We start from the raw sequence: 15,277 nt of genomic DNA, 5'->3' as shown, positions 1-15,277 counted from the left end.
CAAAGAACGCACATCAAAGTCACACGGTATACTTCATCAAATGACCTCGTCTAGTTCCACCATACAGAGTAAAGACTACGGCGGACCAATCAACCTCAACGCTGCTCAGGAAAGGTCTGGTATACAGAGTGAGGTGCTGGAGGTTTACTCGGTATAACACAGCAGCCATTCAGTGATTATTTCTTTACCTCAGGTATTCTCTCCAGATTCCCCAGCTTCGCCACCGACCAGGCTGCAGGCCTGATTTGGTTTAGTGACATTCTGCCTGCTGTGCCACCGCTGCTTATAATCTCTCTCTTACATTCATCATTTTCAATTATTATCTGCTTCTATCCATCATGCGCTACATGAATCCACATGTGGTGGAGTGGCTGAACGATGCGTTGAATGTGAACGTCACCGTCCTCATCAACACTGGTATAGCCTTGTTCGCGGTGGTGGCAGCCCTCCGCTCAACATGGAAGTCGCTGTACGCCTACGCAGAGAGTATCTGCTTGACAACCGTCTACATCAAGGAGGAAGACCCTCTCTATCATGATATTCTCCTTTGGATGGACGACCACGTGTTCCAACATCGGAATTTCCGATCTGTCACGGCGGTCACATCAAAGCGGCTCGAACACAAAAACACCATGAATACAGGTGTCGCGGCAGATAGCCATGGCAAGCATGGACTGTCAGAGACCACTTCCTCGATTCATCTCAAGCCGTTTCAAGGTTCTCGCCTGTTCAGATTCAACGGCAGATGGATCCTATTCAGCCACTCGGCTTCCCGTACCAGCGGCGTCAGTAGGATGTTATTGGAAAGCGATGAAGATAAGGTACCATTGAAGCTACAATGCTTCAGCCTCTCTCTCAACACCCAACATCGGTTTCTGTACGAGGCAACAGCCTATAGGCGCAAAGTATCTATGTCCAACGTCACTGTGCACCGCGCTCTCACCAGCCAGCGAGGAGACCTCCGCTGGAGACGCATCACCTCCCGACCCCGCCGGGACCTTTCAACCGTTATCCTGGACCAAGGGAAGAAACAGGCGCTCCTGAATGACATTGAAGAGTTTCTCCATCTACGCATAAAGCAGTGGTACGCTAATCACGGCATTCCATACCGCCGCGGCTATCTATTCTCCGGACCTCCAGGAACGGGGAAAACGAGTCTGGCGTCTGCGATCGCGGGTGCTTTTGGATTAGACATTTACGTTCTGAGCCTGATGGACTCTAGTATGACAGAGTCCCACTTCATGCGTTTGTTCTCCGAAGTGCCTGAGCAATGTGTTGTGTTGTTGGAAGATATCGATGCCGCGGGAGTGACCACGACCAGAGACATGGATACTCTTCCAGTTGAAAAGCATAACAACAATGGTTTATGCAAGGATGGCGATGCATCGCAAAGGACTATGAGGAGACGTGCGGATATTAACACCACGAGGCTTGAAACATCATCCAACGGTGCTTCCTCGCAAATCTCTCTCTCTGGCCTGCTGAATGCCATCGACGGGATCTCTTCACACGAAGGCCGGATCTTGATTATGACGACGAACGCACCGCAATCTTTGGATCGTGCGCTGATACGTCCTGGGAGGGTAGATCTGCATATTCAATTTGAGTTGCCGTCGAGGGAGGAACTACGCGCACTGTTTTTGAGCATGTATAGTGACTTGGATATCGAGGAAGAAGAGGGAAATGCTTTGGGTGGTGATGAGAAGAGCAAAGGAGATGCTCCATTAGATGAACTCGCAGAAGACTTTGCGGACAAACTACCAGAACGGCAGCTCAGTTTGGCTGAGATACAGGGTTTTCTTTTGCAGCATAAGAAGAAGCCAGCTGAGGCGTGTGCCCAGGTCCTTGAGTGGGCTGCAGAAAGGGTAGAGCAGGATTAGAACGTAATATCAGGGTTCATCACGCAGTATCTAGTTTAAAGTGCAATCTCTATCTAATTTACTTGCTTAACATGGCTAAACACATATTTCATCTTCCATCCTGACCCTCCTCCAGACCTTCAGGGGAGGAGGAGATTGGTGAAGGAGAGGTAGGCGAGGAAGAGGACTGCGGTTGCAATGAACATTTTGGTTGAGTAGTTTGCCAAATCTCAATCATAGGAGATATTGTTGGCTTGATATAGCCTGGATGGATCTCAGTTAGGGCTTGAAGCTGTTGATGCCAGTCGGCGAGACGACTCCAGATCGGGCTAGCGTCGCCGACTCTCCGTCCTGTTCTGGAAATTGTCGGCGGCATTCGACTTTTAGGGCAAACTACCCCGCGTTAGGGCTGGGGGTTCTGTCACTTGCGATTAATATCTGTGCGGAAGGTTTACGGATGCGAGGGAGCAGAGGGCGCTGATGGAGTTGGTGGTTAGTACCACGCAGGATAGTAATTATTGGCCGACGACGGAGTCGCAGGCGAGGCTGAGGGCTGCGTGGAGGTGGGGTGATGGTGGTTGAATTAGAGGAGAATATAGAGTATCTTGTCTATCGTGCTGTAGGCCGTCTATACGGTAGATTGATCTATTTAACACCAAATGTCTATTCAATAGAATCATTGCAATAACCAATATACCGATGGCTGAGAGCGAGTCTTTTCAGCCTGGAGTCATCCTTCCGGAAGAGAAGCCGAGGCAGTGGCATGGCATCGTTCGGCAGTTGTGTCAGCAGTCTCGAGCGTCGCTGGTGCTTAGTCTCACGAAGCGAGTCCTTCGTATAACATGTGACCCTGCGTTTGTATTCCAGGGACCCGGGGCGGTTTGGATATGCTTTAAAATACAGAGACGTCGGTGGTCCGGCAGAGGCGAGTCTCTTGGTTATCTCCGGTGGAATTCAAGTTGGTGGATGAATTAGACCTTCATGCTGGTCGAGAAGATTGAGTCACGGTTATTGGCGCTTGAAGAAATGACCCTGAATCCAGCAACGATACATCTTCAGTTTGCGTTGGCGATTGACGACCAAACGACGGTCATATGCCAAATTGCGGACATCAAAGGCACCATCTTCCGTAGGGGCCGTCTCTGCCACACCGTCTTCGGCTGCATCAGATGTATCCAAGCCTGGTAAACCCTTCTCGGGAGTCCACTGACTCCACATCTCCTCCAACTCGTCCTTGTCGAAGAAGTAGACACGGGTTCCATCTCCGCGTACATAAAAGTTTTCGGCCAGATATCGGTTCTTCTTGAACCGCACCTGGGCAAGATCCCCTCTTCCGTAGTCACGGAACAAGACCTGACCACCGGGCTTCAGTACCCGGTACACATTGCGAATGGCCCTCTCCCATTGCTCAGGTGCAAGAGCCGAGAAGATGAAAATAAGAATAACGATATCAACAGACTGCTCGGTGAGACCAGGAGGTAACGAGTCATTCTCTTCACTGGGCTCGGCACTAACATCCCACACATCAGCTGTGATGTGCTTGGGATCGTAGTACTCGCTGTCGCGCATAACCTGGACCGCTGTTTTCGAAAAATCGCACGCATGCACCATGAACTCCTCGTTTTCGTTGTTCCGAACTAAGGGGAACGCAGTGTTTCCCGCACCAGCACCAACCTCCAGCACGACCTGCTTCCCGGCATCCTTCCGAGTCACTTGCTCCAAGACCGGAAACTCCTGCTGCAGCCACTTGCGGTCCTTGAAGAAATTCGCCGTGTTGTTCTTGTAGAATAAGTTCCACCACTTTGCTGGGTCTGCGTTGAAGCGCTTCTTGTCGAAATCCGAGGCTTGAGCTTCACGTTGCTTAGCATACTGCGTTTCGGCGAAGGCTAAGAATTCGTCATCTGGCTCGACATGGTCCCAGGCATTGAATTCAAAGACATCATCACCTTGCTCGAGGAAGCGAGAGCCGAACTGAAAAGGGTCTGATCGTTTGAGGTTGTTGGAGGGGTCGTGGGATCGATGCGGGGCAATTTGCGGAGGGTTGGCGGCTTGGGCAGCAGCGACGACGTCTGTAGGGACAGAAACTTCTGGGGTAGAAGACATGGTAGCAGGCCCTTGAACGAACGAGGGTATTTACAAGAGAAACGCTGGAAACTGGAGGAGAAGAGCCTGCAAAGTCTGTAGAATCTTGAAAGTCTGGAGACAAAAAATTGTTGATTGCCGGCAAAAAAGACACCGCCCGAGTAAAATACGGTAAAATACACCATTCCAGCACGAACGCTTCGGATCGGGGCGATAAGATGCAGCCAATCAGAAGCGGCAATAACGGGTCTGCCTAAGGCCAGGACAGCTTGTTCACAGCCTCAATTGTCGCACTCACTCGCATCTTAAAGCTGCCATCCCTCGTGTTATCTCGTGTTCCCCTCTCCTGCCTTTCTCTCTCTCCCAGACTCGACAATCTGGCCTCTCCTCGACGGAGAGTTCTGATGTGCCATGGTTTGACTGCTGTGATCCAGCCCAATCTCGATCTCTTTTAACCGTTTAACCCCGCTGTTCTCTAAATTGCGGAGCCTCCCCTCACTCAATCCACGATCCACCCAGGCACCCAGATTCCCTCCTGTCAAAAAGGCCGTGCCTGGCTGTTTGCCATCTGAACGCCACCATAACCAGGAGTATACAAGAAAAAAAGGCAGCATGTCGTGCCTTTCCAGCATCTTCAGCTGCTGCCTACCCTCCAAGCTCAACGAGAAGTCAGAAGCACCCACAGCGGAGCGTCCAGCTCCCAACTCCACTACCACTCATCCCTCGAGCCCCAACCCCAGCTCAAACCACGACATTAACAACCTCGAACCACCCCAAAATGGCTACAACCAGGTCGTCCCTCTCCCCGCGTACACTCCCCGGCCAATGAGCATCCGGGAAAAGACCCTCGAAGCCCACATGCGCGATCCCCCAGTCTCCAACGAGACCTACCTTAGCTCAGGTGAAAAGCAGCGCCTGGCCTGGGAAGAAGCGGCCAATTCTCCAGACTACTACCCCTACCACACCCATCCCCGCCCCGAAGATGTCTCCTCCGATGCCTCTTCCGCAATCTCCTTCCCCAGCAGCTACGGCAATACATCAACAGCGACTAGGGAGACGCCTCCACCACCGTACTCCCCACGGACCTGGTCCCCCGCCCCGTCTCGCTCAATGTCGATTTCATCGGCGTACCGAAATCCGCAGATGCCGATGGCCGCTATCACGCAGCCGCCGGCGGCGTTTACGCGGTCCAACACGAGACGGAGCATCGATGAGCAAATTACCTCTAGAACTTCAAATGTGACCGCTCGGTCTGTGCGGAACTCGTGGGAGAGCGAGTCGCGGCGTCCGCAGTCATAACTTAAGCTTTAATTGCTATTTGCCTCGTGCACTTGCACCTGCATCTGCGCCTGCATCCGCATCTGGTTTGCATTTACGAGGGAGGGTTGGTTGGAGTAGAAAAAACTTTCCTTCCAGCACTACACTTACATACACATATCCCTTACACGCACATATACTTGCATGATGCTTTATGACTCTTTTTGTTGGTTTCTGGTGCGGTTTACTTTATTTGGGTTGGATTTAATGAGGATCTCGTGGCCCGGTATGGACGGATGGACGGCGTTATGGGTTGCTACTGCTACGGCCTTTTATTTTAATATACCATACTAATACTGATGCGTCTTACATTTCTTCTCTGGATTCCGCGTTTTATTTTGATTGGCCAACACTTGACCATGGAACGGTGTTCCCGCTGAAGTACCAAGATACCAAAAATGCATGGACCAGCTATCTTCTTCAGTTCTCTTGAATACTCGAAGATAAAACGTAATATATAAAACAAGCAAATAGGGTATATATAAATAATCACAAACACCGCGCCCCAGGCCCAACACTCCCCGTATCAAAAATCTCAATCAAACCCGCCCCAATCGCCTCCTCCAACACCCACCGGAAACTCATCCCGTAGAGATCCTTCCATTTCTTCGTTTTCCCGGGTAAAATCCCCGCAAACTCGCCTCGTGCTCGCTTCGCCACGCTGAAACTTCGCTCGGACTCGATCGCGCCGTCCCAACGGTCCCGAAGCAGCGAGACGGGGACTTCTCCGGATTTCGATTTTTTGAGAAGCATGATGAGGTGGTCCCGTCCGGTACCTAGCAGTTTCAAATATGGTCCGGTATTTGGGAGAGAGAGGAATAACGTCGCGGTGTGGAACTGGGCTCGAGATGGGGCTTCTGTGCCGTTCATATGCGCTGCAGACCCAGCCCGACTAGCCGCCATCGTAGGAGCGGCAGTTGGTAGATCCGGTAAAGACGGAACACTAGATGTGCCTTTTGCTAAAGACGACGAAGAGACGATAAACCCAGCCCGAACAAGAGCCGTATACTCGTGCTGGGAAAACGCCGTCCCGGGTACCGCACAGGTGTTTCCGATTTGAGAAAGCACGGTGAGGAATTTCTCTACTTTCGTTAACAAAACCAACGTTATTAATAACACAAGGGAGGAGCATACCTTTCAGCGCACCATCCAATACACTGCCCCTGACTAGATTCTCCCAATCCTCAGTCGCAACCAAACAATCACCCAGCCCCGCTGCATCATTTCCCCGCCCAGGAACAATCAACCGCCGAATCTTCCCAGCAGTCGCCAGCTCCATAATCTCCCGCTCGACCTGTGTCGGCGCATCAAGGATCGTATGCACATGTGCAACAGAGACAATAGGCGGTAGCAAGCGTCTAAAATTCAACACCTGCGCGATGCGCGTGCTGTTCATGCCTGCCCGCGAAGGGAGCTCTTCGAACATATTATCGCGGATGTGCTGCAGGGCTGCGAGGACGGTGTCGACGGGAGCGGTCTCGGGGACATACCGCGATAGTCCCAGATCGGGGAGCGGGCCATGGTCGAGAGCGGGATCGTCGTGCTTGTCGTTGTCGGCCTTTGGGTTCAAGCCCCCAGGGCGGATGCTGGGTTTGCTGCGGGCATGGTTGGCGAAGGGGGAGGCGCGGGGGCGGACTTGGGAGGGGGCTTTGCGCTTTTTGATACCCGAGACTGGAGCAGAGGTTATTCGAAGTGTCATTAGGATTCAGGGAGGGAATGAAGGAGTGAAAGGCAACGAAAGAAGGAAAGAAGGGAGGAGGCTCAAGGGCGGGAAAGCTTGGCCGCCGGATAAGGGCCATATCTCCACGTGATCCGCGTGGAGGCCATGTGACTGTGGCATGGATGACGTAATCCGTGCTCCTGGAGTAACTATACGAGGTCGCAAGATGTGCGACATTCTGCGAGTGAAAAACTCGTTCAGGGTCTGTATCATTCTAGTGGCTCATCAGGCCAGATCGTTAGTCACAGATTGACAGTTATCTGCCAATGACTGGGATCGGGTATTTTCTGCACCCAGCGCGGCCTGTCCAGGTGTCTGCAAGCTGCATCCACATTCGTCGACAACTGAGATGAAAGCTTGATCTGAAACCGATTCAGAAAAGATAGTCCTTGGCCTTACGACGCTTTGACAGCACTATTTGGCTTTATTTGACAGCCGAGTGGCAGGTGCGCTTTTGGTGCGGATGGAAATTGCGCGGCCCTTCGTCACTTAACACTTTCCCGGAATGTACATATATCGCCCTCCATCCTCTGGTCTAATCTTCCATTCCTCTTCACTTCTCTGATCTGTCTGAATCCACATAGTCTGACCCAATTGTTCTCTCTACCGATACCATGTTTCTTTCCCTGGCCTTTATCCTCCTCGCTGCGGTTCCAGCCCTGTCGGCACCCGCAACCCCCTACCGCTACTATCTAAAGTCCTCAACTGACCTCTTCATCTCCTCCTCAATGACCTTCAATGGGAACACAAACTACGTCCTGCTGACCGACAAAGCCCTCGCGCAGCCGCTCACTCTCCACGACAGCGACGGGTCTATAACCCTCGACACGTCCAACGTAATCGGCGCAAGCTCGGAAGCCCCTGTTCTCCTCTCCAACGACAAAGGCATAAGCGATACCTACAAGCTGGTGGTTCTGGGCGACCAGAAGTCAGAGAAATACACCAAGGGCTTCAGCATTGATAAGGATAGCGGTGCGCTGTCATTGGTCAAGGAAGGGTTTGGGGGATTTGTTGCCTGCACCGCGGCGAAAGGGGTCAAGCAGGTTTATTGGTATAGTGAGGGGGAGGGCAGTGGCACTGTGCCGGTGATATGCGACGAGGTGTCTTTTCAGCGGCAGTGGAATTTGAATGGGACTGGCTCTGCTTAGGGGTTTGTTTGGGGGAACTCTGGAATGCGGTTGAAGAGGTTAAACTGGAAGGAGTCGACGGTTCGACGCGCCCGGATCCAACGGAGGATCTGAGCGAGGCGCTATCAGTGGTCTAGCTGGGCTTGTTGTTTTATGTGGTTGCATTGGTGGTGAAAGTTGTTCCTGGATAGTCCGCGGGGCTGTCGATCTCTTCTGCGATCGGCAGGTTGGGCCCGAATGACAGAAGGGACACGGCTGTGGGGGTCCGCATGGACAGGGACAGGCTGGTAGTATCTGTGAAATTACGACTTATGATAATGCGATGTAACGAATAGCGGTTTATGTTTCGGGACTGATGATTGACTGATATTTCTACCAATGTCCACGAGTAGCCCTCCTATACCTATACCGATTACCCGTCAAGACCAGCCGGTCACAAGCACACCTCACCGTAAAGCAAAGCGATGCAGCTGGCGGACCGGGGCAACTTATTTCAAGTCAAATCGGTTGACCTTCAAGATCATGTACTCATCCCAGCGACTCTTCTCGTCCTGTCCCATAGGCACTTGTTCCCCATCCTCATCATACAGAGTGTAAGTAAGCGCATTCGCCGAACGACCACCCGTAGAAGCAGTAGGCGGGAGAACCTCGGCCTTGGGCTTCACAACAGCAGACTCGGTCAAAACCCTGCCGTTCTCGCCAACAGCCACCGCAGCAACAGGACCAAGACCCTTGCTCTTAACAGACAGGGAAGTCTCAAAGCCCTTGCGCTCAACCTCGCCCAGGAACTCACGGGATCCATACTCATCGACAACACTGAAGAATCGCCACACCTTGGTCTCGGTGTCGCCGTTCCACGAGACATACACGGTCGTCCCCTCGTCGTTTTCGAGGGATACAATAGAGGGTACTTCATTCGGCAATCCAGTCCAGTTGTACCGGAATCCGCGGTAGTTCTCAACGCCCAGACCAAGGAACCCGGAGTCCATGTAAGTGTGGAAAATGGGGGTCCCGTCCGCGCGGTACTCGGTCAACGCACCCTCAGAGCCCCAGTTCACAATCACGTTCCCGTTTGGAAGTAACTGCGTGCTTCCCTGGGACTTGGAAAGGAGATTATGCCCCTCGGGCGGCTGGAACGCCTGCACGATCTTTGCCTCCCAAGTTTCAGTATTAACTTCGATGATCTTGCCCTGGGAGAACGGGTGGGTGTGGACTTCACGCCCGCGTCCGTCCTCGGTGCCATGCGCCGAGTTATCGTAGAGAGAGATGACCTCTTTAGCGCCGTCGTCGGATTTCGAGACGTACCGCGCGTGGTGCTGGAAGCAGAACTTCACGTTGTCGCCGAGCTTGAAGTCGGACTTTGTGCCGCCGAGGCGCCAGATGATTTCGCCGGAGGTGCCGTTGATCTTGTGCACGGAGCAGGCGTCACGCGCGGAGATGAGGTAGTTGCCCTCGCTGTCCTTGTCGACGGAGTTGATGTGGAAGTAGTCCCAGGCGTCGGAGGAGTTGTAGCCGGAGCCGGCTTGACCGGGGTTTATGGGGAGGATGGCCTCTGGTTGTTTTGTTAGTTGGTTCTGGGCAAATTTATTTAGATATCTGCTTACCGTCAGGAAGGACGTGGTCCAGGCTTGACCATTCGAAGAGCAGTTCACCGGTTTCAATGTCGAGTTCTGCTGGGATTAGCTCAAACTCATGGGAAGTGGCAAGTGAGCCATACCCTGGATAATAGCATCCACGATCCACTGCTGCTCAGGAGAGGCACCCCACGCAGTCAAGTCGACTGGGACAGGCTGGTAAATCTGGATGAGAGCGGTCTTCTCATTGATGACATGGAACTCATGCTTATCAGTCAGCTTATGATTACCCGCCCTCAACTCACGGACGGTCTCATAATGCTGATCCAGGATGGTAGTGTGTCCATGACCATGTCCATAACCAGCGTTATGGTCTCCCTCGAACGAGAAGAGAACATCTTGACCCTTCCAGCGCGCCGCCTGGAAATTCGTCGCCCAGATCGAGTAGTACCCGTATCCAGACCAGACGAGCTCGCCGTCGTCGCGGAAAATGTACGGTGCCGCCTGACGCGGGCCGTGCTGTTCACCTGCGGTGTCTGCGTACCCGGCGAAGGGAGCGACGAAGAGATAGCCCTTCTCGACGTCAGGGGCAGCGGGGATGGTGATGTTCAGCCTGGGCGGAGCTAGGTCGGTGCGAGACTTGAATTGCCAGTCTGCGGCTGCGAGGGGCAGCAGGGTTATGGCCGAGAGCCAGTGGGTGCGCATGGTGTTTGACTGCTAGGGAAGACCGGCATGATCAGCCCTGATCGGGTTATAGTAATTACATTGTTGGAAGGGTACATTAACCTTTGGGGAATACTCTGCACTGGGCAATTGGTTTCAATGGAACAATGTGAGTTGAGAAGAAAAGAGAAAAGACTGCGGGGTATCGAGGTCTGGTATTTATGGTGGAGAGTCACGCCAAACTGCTCGCTGATGACGAGATCTCGCATCATTCCCGTTTCGGAGCCCGACTCCAATTCAATCCATCATATTAGATAACACGATTGTACAGATGCTGTCATGTTTCAGAAAATAAAGTGCATTCCAGGTAATTAATACAAACATCCTTCACTTAACGACACCGAAAGTCTTGGCTATACCACTGCATCAACTACATCAAGCACCACCAAGAGTCTTGTTCAACCACGCAAAAACAGTCCTCGACAACTCTTGGTCAGCCCCAGTCTGGCAATGATACCCAGCAACGCCCTCAAACCGATGCAGCGTCGCCTTGTCCCCAATCGCATCCTTGACCTTCTGCGGCTGGCCCTCGTAGAGCGCATCAAACTCCGCATCCCCCACAAACACCGGCATATCAATCTTCTCCGCCACCCCCTCCAGATTGAACTTCTTACTCCGACTGAAAAACTCACTCGGCGAATGCGTCTTAAACGCCCACAGCCCCTGGTCAAGCCCCCAAGTCGCATCCGTAGAAAGCTCTCCAGCATCCCGCAATGAAAGCACCGTCTCATCAAAGTCAGAGTAATTCCCCGCCTCATAAACCGCCAGAATCTCCGGCTCCAGCTGCTTCGTGAACGCCGCGTACGTATCCCAAACACCACCGATCAGAACCGTCGCCGCAAGCCGTTTCTCAAATGCCGCTGCCCGGGCTGCAAAGTATCCACCAAGTGAGTTCCCGATAAGTACCACTCGGTCTTCATCTACTAGATCGGCCTTTTCAGACAAGATGTAGTCCACGACAGGCGTCGTGACTCGCTCCCACTCCGGGATGAACCCGATATTCTGGTTCCGACGGACGGTAGGCTGGCCCGGACCTTCGTATGTGATACAGTTCCAGCCGCGCGCGAGAGCCGCCGCAACGAAGTAGTGGTACGAGTCTTCCTGCGCGGCATCGAAACCATTGGCGATGACTAGGGTAGGTAGTTTCCGGCTCTTGCTTTCAGGGGCAGCGGCGGCGTACCAGATAGCTTCGACGGTGAAGTTTGCCTCTGTTGCAGGGATGCGGATACGCTGGCCGGGGATAGGCAGAGACGCAATGGCCTTGTCGAATGCGGCGGTCTGCTCGGCCCAGACGGAGGCGAGGAGAGGGCTGGACCAGTTGCGGTGGAGGTAGACGTCTGCGCGGCGGAAGTAGTGCGAGGCCGAGAACCAGGTGTCTCGGACATTGGCTGGGTCGTATGCGTTCTCCGGGTCTTGAGCCTGGGCTTTGGTGTGCTTTGCGAGTTTGAGGAACTCGTCAGCGTAGGAGGTCATGTTGCCGGGTTCGATGGCCTGGGCGACGCCGAGGACTGGGCCTATGTCTGAACCGCCGGTGAGGGAGTTGCGCAGGGCAGTGAGGAATTCGAAGTTGAACGCGGTGTCGGTACTTAGTTGTAGGGTTGGGTAGGTGTTTGGTTGGTTGGCTGCGGCTGATACCAGTGCAGCCAGAAGAGGGCTGGTCAAGATAGAAAGCTTCATGCTGGAGTATAGAACAGGTCTAAGATGATTGACGATTGAATTGATGATTGAATCGGTGTCCCCTTTTGTTACGGTCCTCGCATCTACTTATAATTGAACGCTGCCAGGCAAACATATTCCACCCAAGTCAGAGCCTGACTGACTGATCCAAATCGAGTGTATGTTTTGCGATGAACCACGATATTGAAGATCTGTGGATCTATGAGATGACAATGCACTAGGCCGAACTGGGTGCGTGTTTTGCGACGGAGGCCGCTCATTGGTTGGGTGTCTTGTGCATTGCGGAAGCCTGAATAACCAAGAACAGCCAGCATAAGCTTATAACTATCATGACGATAGACAAGAAAACACAACCAAAATTAAAGATTCTGGGTGGCAACTATTTTGCAGCCTTCTTGCACCCAGCTCAGACTCTTCGTCAGAATCCGCAGGCCTCTATCGCTTTTGAGATAGTTTCTCACCCGCGAGCCGTCATCCAGTCGACAAGCCAAATATTCCTCGTACTAATATATCCTTCTATTAACCAGGCACCGTCATCCGTCTGCCCCGAGGTCAGATTTCCTCCAGTTATCCCAAACTTGACTCATCTCCTCAAAACACTTATGGAGCAGAACCCCGAGGACCTCCGGCATATCCCATACAAACAAGCGTTTGGGACCAAGGGTGGATTGAGCAACAAAAAAGATGAATACTGGGACCAGGGGGACATAGCAATCCCATTTTAGGGTAGGTTACTTTTCTTCCAAGTTGAGTGTTGCGCGTGGGCTAACACGGCGTTGTAACATAATAGTTTTCGAGCAATCAGGACATGGAGGACAAAAAGTTCAAAAAAGTTCACAAACAAATGACAAGACTGGGACAGGAGGATTGCTCCACAGCAAAGCCCCCTCTTGCGAGGAGAAGATCTTGAAGAAGGTTCCCTTGAGTGCTGCGCCTTAACCTGTTGGTGATGAAAGGCTCCAGAATACTCATAACCAGGTTAACACCTGTTAACGCCTCAGGTATTGGGAAGTGAAGCTTTCAAAATTCCTGTGATGTGGTTAATACGATAAATAAGTAGGAAGAATGCATATAAACGTCTCTGTTGTATATAGTCAAATTGATAGCAGATTTAGGGGTTCCAGTAACCGGTTTCAACGAAGTAATTTCTGGCAGTATTCACAGTGGAGCAGTAACAATATATATGTAGAGGTGGACGAAGCAAACCATAGTTTAAGGAATTTGAGAGTTATAATAAGTTACTGGCTTATTTAATCCCAGGTAATATATTTAAATCACCAGCAGTGAATCTATATCCTGATGAATATGCCTTACACAAGCTGATTCTTAGTAAACTTATTCATTGGCCTGTCATCCCTACCGAGATTCCCGACTACAGGCACCACCATTTACAAAACAACAGCCTCCTTCATGATCTTACCCGACATCTATTCACACCATGGTCAACCACGGGAGATCCAATGGCTGTATGACATGCAAGCAACGCCGCGTCAAATGCGACCAGGCAATACCAAAATGCCAGGCCTGCCAGCGCCTCGGGCTTCACTGTGGTGGCTACAAGACGAAATACGCAGCCCTCAAATTCCGCGACCAAACTCACAAGTTCTTCACAAATAACAGAGACAAAAACCGAGGGACTGTCTCTATCATCCGACCGCCGACCGAACCCGACACTGCCGTGCCATTCTTCTTCCAACACTACGCAGGCATCGGCCGTTCCATGGGATCCGCGCGTGGTTTCTTCGAGGTGCTGATTCCGATCTACCTCTCGCAGCCGCAGGACTCAGCGCTGTCGCTGGCTGTATCGGCCGTAGCCTCGAAGGTCCTGGCTTTGTGGCGACACGATGTCAGGAGTTTCCGATCGGAGAGCTACACCCAAGCCGTCAAGTGTCTTCGGCGGACCATCGCCGATCGCAACGAATGGGGGAAGCCAGAAACAGTTCTCGCCGTGCTGGCGCTGCAGCTGTATGAGAATATCGCTGCTATCTATGGGCTTCGCACAGCCACGCGAGTCCACCACGACGGCGCAATGTCGCTGCTCCCGTTTGTAAGCTCGCATTCGCACAATATCACTGGAGCCGGTGTATATCCTCGGAGGTTTATTCTCCATACCGAGATTTCCTCGGCAATGCGCCAGGAGAGACCGTTGCAGAGCGCGGCGTACGCATGGGCTGGCGGACACGGTCTGAACTCGATACCTGTGCCAGAGAACCCGAGTTCGGCACTCGATGCCATCGGTGCGTCTGTTGCTGAGTTGCAGGCTACATATCTGCAGCTAACGCAATGTGGTGCCATTCCTTCGTCACAGCGAGACCTTGTGCTGGCGGAGTGCGCGGCCGAAGCAAAGCGCATCGATGAACAACTACTGGCCTGGGCACAAAGCGTGCCAGATCATTGGTATCCCCTGAGACTGGCCAGTGGACGAGACACCGACCCGTCGATTCCCACCTATCAAGCTGTCTGCGAAGTCTATCCCCACTGCCAGATCGCAAACATCTGGAATCTATGGCGCATCCAGCGCCTCTTACTCGTCAAGATCTCCCTCAGCTCAGCTAGTACGAACTCGAGAGAGCAGCTCGAACACAAACACACACTCCAAGAGCTCGTTGACTCCATCTGCTACAGCGTGCCCTTCTATCTCGGCAACCGAACCAAGCCATCAAGTATTCCCGACTTCACAGATCCAGCGATCGTGTTCCCTAGCGACAACCTGACACCGGCTGATAAAAGCTCAAACACGCAAAGTAACATCCCTCATTCATTAGACGAGCATAAACGGCATCTCATTGCCCAAGGCCCGTGGCACCTCATGAGCCCGCTGAGTCGCTTACTGACGCTCTTCTCGGAGTGCCATGGGCAGCGGATGGTGACGTTTCTCAGACCCGGGCAGTATGAGTGGATCTGCGAGCAGTTCCTACGTGTTACTACGCTGCTTCATATTCCACAGGCGGATATGGAGACTGGAGATGAAAGAAACTGCACACTTTTAGCCTCCTCGCCGGCGAGTGGGTATGTAAATAGCAGGGTTGAGGATCTTGCGAAGAAGGTCAGAAAGGGTGCGATCTTCATGAGTGGGCCTTGAGTCCAAATATCCAGGAATCAATAATAGAATATGGATGGCTGATTCCACTGGATGTGCTTGACTAGTGAACGAGTATCACTACTATTCTATGGAACACTCTAGTCTCGCTCTATAAA

General features: G+C 52.4%; 8 protein-coding genes across 8 annotated transcripts; 4 read left to right on the top strand and 4 right to left on the bottom strand.

Annotated features, from left to right (window-relative positions):
• Positions 1-347: 347 nt before the first annotated feature.
• ASPVEDRAFT_124064 (BCS1 and AAA domain-containing protein) lies at positions 348-1,880 on the top strand (the record flags this gene model as incomplete). Its single annotated transcript, XM_040806147.1, has 1 exon — positions 348-1,880. One exon carries the CDS (start codon positions 348-350, stop codon positions 1,878-1,880), a length of 1,533 nt encoding a protein of 510 aa, XP_040664866.1.
• A 987-nt stretch (positions 1,881-2,867) lies between these two features.
• Positions 2,868-3,962, bottom strand: ASPVEDRAFT_124008 (tRNA(Thr) (cytosine(32)-N(3))-methyltransferase; the record flags this gene model as incomplete). The annotated part of the gene is made up of 1 exon (XM_040806143.1): positions 2,868-3,962. The coding sequence occupies one exon, from the start codon at positions 3,960-3,962 to the stop codon at positions 2,868-2,870; it is 1,095 nt and encodes a 364-aa protein (XP_040664865.1).
• A 591-nt stretch (positions 3,963-4,553) lies between these two features.
• Positions 4,554-5,240, top strand: ASPVEDRAFT_25940 (uncharacterized protein; the record flags this gene model as incomplete). The annotated part of the gene is made up of 1 exon (XM_040809840.1): positions 4,554-5,240. The coding sequence occupies one exon, from the start codon at positions 4,554-4,556 to the stop codon at positions 5,238-5,240; it is 687 nt and encodes a 228-aa protein (XP_040664864.1).
• Positions 5,241-5,747: 507 nt separating this feature from the next.
• ASPVEDRAFT_25939 (Stk19 family serine/threonine-protein kinase) lies at positions 5,748-6,957 on the bottom strand (the record flags this gene model as incomplete). The annotated part of the gene is made up of 2 exons (XM_040809839.1): positions 5,748-6,340; positions 6,393-6,957. The coding sequence occupies 2 exons, from the start codon at positions 6,955-6,957 to the stop codon at positions 5,748-5,750; spliced, it is 1,158 nt and encodes a 385-aa protein (XP_040664863.1).
• Positions 6,958-7,466: 509 nt separating this feature from the next.
• Positions 7,467-8,337, top strand: ASPVEDRAFT_38564 (uncharacterized protein). Its single transcript, XM_040811729.1, has 2 exons — positions 7,467-7,485; positions 7,563-8,337. The coding sequence occupies exon 2, from the start codon at positions 7,593-7,595 to the stop codon at positions 8,124-8,126; it is 534 nt and encodes a 177-aa protein (XP_040664862.1). The 5' UTR covers positions 7,467-7,485; positions 7,563-7,592; the 3' UTR covers positions 8,127-8,337.
• A 36-nt stretch (positions 8,338-8,373) lies between these two features.
• Positions 8,374-10,552, bottom strand: ASPVEDRAFT_187043 (arylsulfotransferase family protein). The gene is made up of 3 exons (XM_040808994.1): positions 9,823-10,552; positions 9,710-9,775; positions 8,374-9,657 (listed from the first exon to the last, which is right to left on the bottom strand). The coding sequence occupies exons 1-3, from the start codon at positions 10,382-10,384 to the stop codon at positions 8,594-8,596; spliced, it is 1,692 nt and encodes a 563-aa protein (XP_040664861.1). The 5' UTR covers positions 10,385-10,552; the 3' UTR covers positions 8,374-8,593.
• Positions 10,553-10,613: 61 nt separating this feature from the next.
• On the bottom strand, positions 10,614-12,152 carry ASPVEDRAFT_38561 (alpha/beta hydrolase family protein). Its single transcript, XM_040811728.1, has one exon. It carries the CDS (start codon positions 12,077-12,079, stop codon positions 10,778-10,780), a length of 1,302 nt encoding a protein of 433 aa, XP_040664860.1. The 5' UTR covers positions 12,080-12,152; the 3' UTR covers positions 10,614-10,777.
• A 1,365-nt stretch (positions 12,153-13,517) lies between these two features.
• Positions 13,518-15,161, top strand: ASPVEDRAFT_50645 (Zn(II)2Cys6 transcription factor domain-containing protein; the record flags this gene model as incomplete). The annotated part of the gene is made up of 1 exon (XM_040814344.1): positions 13,518-15,161. One exon carries the CDS (start codon positions 13,518-13,520, stop codon positions 15,159-15,161), a length of 1,644 nt encoding a protein of 547 aa, XP_040664859.1.
• Between the last annotated feature and the right edge of the window lie 116 nt (positions 15,162-15,277).

The sequence above is a fragment of the Aspergillus versicolor genome, assembly GCF_001890125.1.
Source record: "Aspergillus versicolor CBS 583.65 unplaced genomic scaffold ASPVEscaffold_2, whole genome shotgun sequence".
NCBI classification, from domain to species: domain Eukaryota; kingdom Fungi; phylum Ascomycota; class Eurotiomycetes; order Eurotiales; family Aspergillaceae; genus Aspergillus; species Aspergillus versicolor.
Note: the sequence above shows the minus strand (reverse complement) of the source record. Positions and strands in the feature narration are given on the sequence as shown.

Coding starts and splice junctions, on each gene's coding strand:
- ASPVEDRAFT_187043 (XM_040808994.1), bottom strand. CDS start 10,384: ATGCGCACCCACTGGCTCTCGGCCATAACCCTGCTGCCCCTCGCAGCC. Junction 9,776..9,822: donor CGTGGATGCTATTATCCAGG/GTATGGCTCACT, acceptor TAATCCCAGCAG/AACTCGACATTGAAACCGGT. Junction 9,658..9,709: donor GGACCACGTCCTTCCTGACG/GTAAGCAGATAT, acceptor CAAAACAACCAG/AGGCCATCCTCCCCATAAAC.
- ASPVEDRAFT_38564 (XM_040811729.1), top strand. CDS start 7,593: ATGTTTCTTTCCCTGGCCTTTATCCTCCTCGCTGCGGTTCCAGCCCTG.
- ASPVEDRAFT_38561 (XM_040811728.1), bottom strand. CDS start 12,079: ATGAAGCTTTCTATCTTGACCAGCCCTCTTCTGGCTGCACTGGTATCA.